This window comes from Hakea prostrata, chromosome 2 (genome assembly GCF_041222555.1).
Source record: "Hakea prostrata isolate BN-2017 chromosome 2, UWA_Hpros_2, whole genome shotgun sequence".
Classification (NCBI taxonomy): domain Eukaryota; kingdom Viridiplantae; phylum Streptophyta; class Magnoliopsida; order Proteales; family Proteaceae; genus Hakea; species Hakea prostrata.
In genome coordinates this window covers 43,420,241-43,427,331 of record NC_142601.1, presented here as the reverse complement: position 1 = coordinate 43,427,331, position 7,091 = coordinate 43,420,241, and the positions used below count along the sequence as shown (strand labels likewise).

Below are 7,091 nucleotides of genomic sequence, written 5' to 3'. Positions count from 1 at the left end.
ACATGTTTGCTCTTTTGAGTAAATCCTAGATATATTGATGCTAGGAAGATGAATATCATCATGTGTTTTGGAGACAGACATGCAAAGAAAATAGCGTAGAGGACCCTAAATCATTGAGGAAAAAAAAAAACTAAAAAACCAAGTTTGCATAGAAATTGGGCCCAAGAGAGAGTAAGAATTGCCGGTCAAGATAATATCTTCAACATAATTCAGAATATACATAGTGCCAGTAAATAAATAATTATGTGTCAATGTTGAAGCTAATAAATTCATATTTAATAAGAAAATAACTAAGTCTGTCAAACCATGCATGATGAGCTTCCTTAAGACCATAAAGAGAACGATGAAGCTCTGTAAACATAATCATGATAATTAGGAACCATAGGCGAGCCAAATAGAAGATGTGATTTTTTTGGGACCAGATCTGACTTAAACCAAACCTCAAAAGGTCCAAATAAAAACTATCCAAAAATCTATATGACTACTTTGGTGGGTTATGTATAATGTTATCATAATGTTACGTAGTCTTTTCTGCAGCCATATATGGTGGGATTGTTTCATTTAATATAATGAAACAACTATGTACATTTATACAATTTTCTTTCATAATGTTACATAATCCTTTCCACCAACCCCATTGAATATAATTTTTTTTAATTTTCCTTTCTCAAGTTCTAAGTTTTCCAAAAAAATAATAATAATAAATTTGTTTGAATTTTAACGATTTCGTTAAGAGTTAGTTTTGCAAACAATGAATTACATGGATCATAGTTTCTCAGTTCAACACAATATAATTTTAAAGATCATTATAAGGAAATATTTTCTTTGATGGATCTATGATATATTAGCAATGAATTCCAAGAAATCTTAATCATTATAGGACCTGGCTTTAATGCCAATTGTTGGATCTAAATAAACAAAATTGTTTCTATAATAATTAAATTAGATGTAATGTATGTAATTAATAACGGAAGCATTAATGAATAATTCCCTCTAATGTTCTTCTGGGAGATCTAGCTCACGTTCCCTTTCTCTAGTCTTCCATAGTCTCTTAAGTCCTTCCTTCAAATTCATGTGAAGCAAACTGAAACCCAAAATTATGGAATGGTTATAGTGATCTAAGATGTTATTTATAACATAAAACCTACTCTAACCACTCGTATTATAGTAATGTCAATTATATCTCTGGTCTAAATACTCTAAGTGAATATAGACCTAAGTAATGGACCGGTGTTAACACACAATCGAATAATTATACCTACAAAAAACATGAGAAAGAGAGAAAAATTCTAGTGATGCTCGACAACCCCCTTCCTATGATGTGAATCATATAAGCAGGACAAGGGGCTGCTTATTGGATTTAAGAGTGTGAGTGCCTCTGCTACTTTATTTCTGATTAGAAAAACTAGTTTAGTTCAACCGGAAAAGAAGCATAATCTTAAAAGGAATTGATAAAATATATAATTAATGAAATAATTCTCAAAATTAATAAATTAGTTATTTGTATGCAAACACCATAAAACGCCATAAGTAATTATGTGTTTGCATGAATATTCGTATATGATCATATAATTACATATAAGACCCTTCCCTTTTCAATACTTACAAATAAAACATACGATACATCATCATTAATTATTGCTAACCCCCAAGTATGTTATGTACCAAAATCCTAGGTGCATGAATCATACAAAAAATGCTATTAATCATTTCAAATCAATAATAAATAAGTATTTTTTTCATAATAAAAATAATATCGTCACAAAATCCTTTTTCTAAAATCACTGGTACCAAAATTTTAAATTCAATGAACTAATTCATTTTTATTTTTAAAATTACCATGATTAGGGAGAATATCTTGCTTACTGCGGACCAAGTACCATGCCTGGAACTTGTATTCCATTATGCCATGCATTGTGATTTTGAATATTTAATAAGAGAATGAAATAGAAAGTTTTGTGTATTCAAGAAGAGGGGAAAAATAAAATCCAGTCATCATATTTTGATAGGAAAGACTGCTTCTTCTCATTCAACATATCCAGCAAATTTTATCAACTGTAATATTACTAGATTTTTTCACTTTGATGGTGGTTTCACAATGAGAATTGGGCACTTAGCATGATGTGCACAGTAGTCGCTAACGCTTCCCAAAAATGCCCTGTAACATAAATTCAGTTAGCTCCACAAAATATATCTTTGATGCTAAGCAAAGCAGTAAATGGAAGAAGTAAGATTCTTTGGATTTCTTGTAAATGGCATAGACTGGAAGGTTGTTCCTATGATTTCTTGTAAATTAGATGGCAGTAAAAAGTTCAAGTTTCTCAACCCAGTGTTTTGATGGCCATAATGAATATTTTAATATGGGAGCAGACTTCAAAGTTTTCAAGAAACCAAAAAGCTAGAGAAAGGTAATGTTAGAGAACCTCCATGTGTCGTACAAGCACTCTTACCACTGCAAATCGCAGAAGCTAGATCTGAAGAGTTTCAACCCAACTGAATCACCTCAAGGCAATTCTGTTATGAAGAGTTACAACTCATGTGAATCACCTAGCAGTTGGACTCTCTCACCATCACTAACTCTTATCCAAGGCAGCAACGTTTTCAAGAGTTGGGAGCATATCAACAAAACTCTTGTAAGATTTTATATAAAGCCATGTCCACATACAATTAAGATACAACAAAATTAATGTTGTATTATTTTTAATATAATAAAATAATAAATGTTTCATTTAAATTGAATTTATAAGTGCGGAAACTTTCCTTTGTTTATTTTAGAAAAGTATTTGTTATATAGTCCTACATAGATGTCGGAATTCAAGTTAATTAATAGGTACTGCTTATTAACTTTAATTTATTATCATAAGACACACCAAAAGCACCTACAGCCCACACCGCAAGTGCGCGAGCGCGCTCGTACAATACACCGTCCTTGATCACCGAGTAGCTCTGATCTAGAAACTAGGGGCTGGTGATATGGATAAAATCGAATGGGCATGTTTGGAACAAACAAGAGTAGGCTTGAGCTGAACCAACCATGGTCGGACCAGTACTAGCATAACCAGAAATCAAACGACTAAAGATACCTCCTGTAAATGAGGAATAAGTATTTCACTAAAAGGAAGAAAAGCTAAACTGTTAATAGAGTCCTAGCCAAATTTGATCATCTACATTTTGAGTACAACTCTATCCCAACAAGGACCTAGTGGAGTTAATCCAATGTGAATCAATCATCGCATTCCCTCAGTTATAAATTAAAGGCTCATACCACCATCACCTCAAGGTGAGTTCTCTAAGGTGATCTATTCTGAAGAAAAGTCTAGTTCTCTTGATCCACTAGATTTTCCCTTTTTGTTGATAAGCTCGTCGGAGGTGTAACTCGACCAACCCGGTCGAGTATGTTTTTGTAGGTTTATACTCCTTGGTGGCCGAGCAACACGTCTGAGTGATCGAGCAATTGCAGCAACCACCGTCGCAGCCTGAGGTCAACATATTGAGAAACAACCTCTAAACAAAAATTACAAAGGGTGAGGCCATGTGGGAAAATTACCCTCCCCCAAGTCTACTTGTTCTTCCGCACCTTGTTCAATTGGGCGTTGTGTTCCTATGCATTCTTTCTACATGGAAATTCTTATTCACAAGCAACACGATAATGAGTTGAGATGCAATGCAAAGATCAAGGTATCGGTTTGTTTAGTTTGGACATGGGTCTTTTATTCTGGTACTGTTGTTTGGCAGGTAGACTTAGTCTCTTTGTGAGTGAACATGTGGTAGAGTTTTCTTAAAGAAGGTTCTTGGTTGGGAGATATGCTCTTTTAACCGAGTCTACCACTTGATAAGGAAATAGTGAGCGACCGGCGTATGGGGGGGGTTTAGTGTTTAATGTTACTTGTAATCTCTTTTTCCCTCTTTTAATAAATTAATTAATTAATTAATTAAAATAAATAAAAAAAATAAAAAAAAAAACAAACAAACAACAACAACCACGATAATAACTGGATTGTAGCATGCAGCTACATGATAATTTGTAATGTGACTCTCCCATGATAATGGAGGACGCACTTGATGATGACTATCTATCTAATGTTGTTGAATAACAGTTTTGTTCATTTATACCTTCTAATAGGGTTTATGTGTTAATATGTGCAGAGATTTATAATAAATGGATGAAGGTTGCAGGATGGAGCATACATATGGACATGTAAGGTTCATCAATTTTGGTAAAATACGGACTGATGATGAACTAGAGGCAACACTTTTTGGATTACAGGCGGTACTTGTAACAGCAAAGGTCCAACGGCTAGAACTTAACTTTAATATAATTCTGTCCCTGTGCTCCATAAATGGATTAGGAAGTTAGCACTAATGGCTACTCATTTAGATATAGACTGTATTGGGATATGATCTAATATTTGTAATTATGAAATTGTGCTGTAAAATATAAAAATAAAAATAAAAATTTGGCGAGACAGTCTTTTCAAGTTTACTAGCGATCTACGATCAGATTGGGAATAGCGATCTAGGATCAAACTGGGAATGACAATATATATGTTGAGATTTATATGCTTAATAGTTACCTCTTGATCATGCCAAGGCCACGGCTGCCAACCACTAGGACAGTAGGGTGTATCTGCTCCACAGCTTCACAAATCATTTCCTTTGGTTCTCCATCAAGAATCATAGATTCGGCCTTAACCTGAACAAGACTAGCAATCATATACCTAAAAGCATTATCTAAGTAAAAACCAGGATCTTATGATGCTATTTAAATTGTAGCTCTTGGTTATTGGTGATTTTGGAGTTAACAAGTACAACCCACATGTGACCACACTAATCTCTGTGAGGGATCTTGGATTTACCTGCCTTCCTTTGCATAACTTCATGAGACGGGCCAACAATGTTGCAGAATTCTGTTCTTGAGCTTTCCTTACTGCAACCATCACTGAAGGTGTTGAATGAATAACTGTAAGGCGACACCAAATGATTAGAGCTTGGGAGGAACATGTATGGTAAGAGTTAATATGGGGGGGGGAGAGAGAGAGAGAGAGAGAGAGAGAGAGAGAATCGAAGGAAGTGGGAGGGAATTAATTAACCTGGACCGGCGGGGACTATAAAATGATGAAAAGGCTGCTGGACATGGACGAGGATAACAGTGCCACGTTCTTGACACTGGGTTGATTCAGTCTGTGTTCCCACAGCTTCAGAAGAAGAAGAGGAAGAAGAAGAAGAAGAAGAAGAAGAGGGCGAGGAGACGAAGAGATGATCTAGAGCCCACTTGAGAGCATAGAAGCTTGCTTCGCACTCATCGACTGCCACCATCGCCTTCATTTGTTTCTTCTCCACTTCCGCCATTGCCTGAACCTGCTGCTGTATATTCCCTTCTCCTGCGTCTCCTAACTCACTGCTGCGTCTTTCACTTGTAAAAGTTGCCGGCTCCATCTCTCCTTTCCACTTTTACTCCAAACCGCTCTTCTGTTTCTGTAGGCGACAAGTTCTGTATATATAATGGGAAATTGCTTTTCCACCGTCCATTTAAAAAAAAAATGTCTCCTCACACCGTTGAGGGAGGACCGAACGATTGAGATCGATCAAAATTTCGGTCACGATCGTCCCAGCACTAAAGTCGAACTTTATATAATGAGGCTTGGACGATAGAACTGAGGTTTTCAATTGTTATTGGTTCTGGACTTTGCTCCGGTGCACCGTCTAGCCTAGTTCAAATCCAAAATTTGTAATCCAAACGAAATCTCGACCACTCATTTCCCCAACTCTCAACCCTAAGCATTCATACAACCAGACATGAAATGGAAAATGACGTCAAAAACTATTTCTTCCCATGTACTGAAACTCAATGAAATAAGAATAAATGAAATAAGAAAACTGTATCGTACAACGTGGCATCCATGCATAGAACAAGACCATTAGACCAGTGCTATCCATCTTATTGTCTTGGTCCACCAAAACTGTTTCAGCTGCCATGCATGCACTGCTAACTTCTGCTAACTACATGTGGCTGCGTGTTGATGTCACACATATGAAAAGAAGAGTTTAATATCTCACAAGAAGACGATAAGGAATCGAAGTTGCAGTTGGTGATTAATTGATAAAATAATGGCAGACAACTACATTCATTTGAGCTGCATCAAACAATTACAATAAGATTCAATTCCAACGTATAACTTACGTTTATCATACTAGGAGTTCTAGTAACCTTGTAATATTGCCAATCAAGATAATATCATCAACATAAACCAAATATATATAGTGCCAGGGGTGGAGCCAGGATTGAACACTGGGGGACCGAATGTATGTCGGCCAATGTGGGACCCACTGTAGGTCCCACCTCAGAATATATTATTATGTTTTAATGTGGAGTTTACATTAAAAATTAGGTAAATTAATAGAAAATTCATGAGTGTGAGAGAGAGAAAAGAATAATTTGAGAAAGAGAGAGTGAATACCTAATGTGGAGAAGATTTAGGAAAATTCCAAAGTTTGCTAACTACTTCAATATTTTGTGACACGTGTGAGAAAAAAATAAGAATAAAAGAGGAGATTCATGAGAGAATAAATAGAAATGAAAATAGGAAAGAATATATAAGGAGAAATTCATGGATCGTGAGTTAGTTTTTAATTAGAATTTAACCTTTTAATCCTTAACATTAGGAATTTAATGATAACCATTAGATAAAGATTATGAATGACATTTGTACCCATCATCTTTATCTTAAATTTTTATTTTTAATTTTTGGAGGGGGGCCAAATAATGGTATTTCACATTTAAAGATAGAGAAATAAGGAAAAAAACAAGGATACTTTCAATTTCAAAAAATCCGGGGGGCCATGGCCCCCTCCGGTCTCCGCCACTGCATAGTGCTAATAGATCCATGAAAAATAAAGAAGGATATGCAAGCCTTGGAGCCAATAAAACAATACTAAAGAAAGAAAGAACATGCACAAGGACCCGCTTATGACTATAAAAAGAACAATGAAGCTTACAAACATGACAAGATGATGAGGATCAATGAACCCTGGAGGTTGCTTCATATAAACAGTCTCATTAGGAATCCATAAAGGGATGTGTTCTGAATGTC

At 35.4% G+C, this 7,091-nt stretch overlaps 1 protein-coding gene across 1 annotated transcript; it reads right to left on the bottom strand.

The window, feature by feature from the left end:
- Window positions 1–2,076: 2,076 nt before the first annotated feature.
- On the bottom strand, window positions 2,077–5,436 carry LOC149024406 (universal stress protein PHOS34-like). Its single transcript, XM_089143471.1, has 4 exons — window positions 5,091–5,436; window positions 4,857–4,960; window positions 4,575–4,693; window positions 2,077–2,158 (listed from the first exon to the last, which is right to left on the bottom strand). The coding sequence occupies exons 1-4, from the start codon at window positions 5,434–5,436 to the stop codon at window positions 2,077–2,079; spliced, it is 651 nt and encodes a 216-aa protein (XP_088999597.1).
- Between the last annotated feature and the right edge of the window lie 1,655 nt (window positions 5,437–7,091).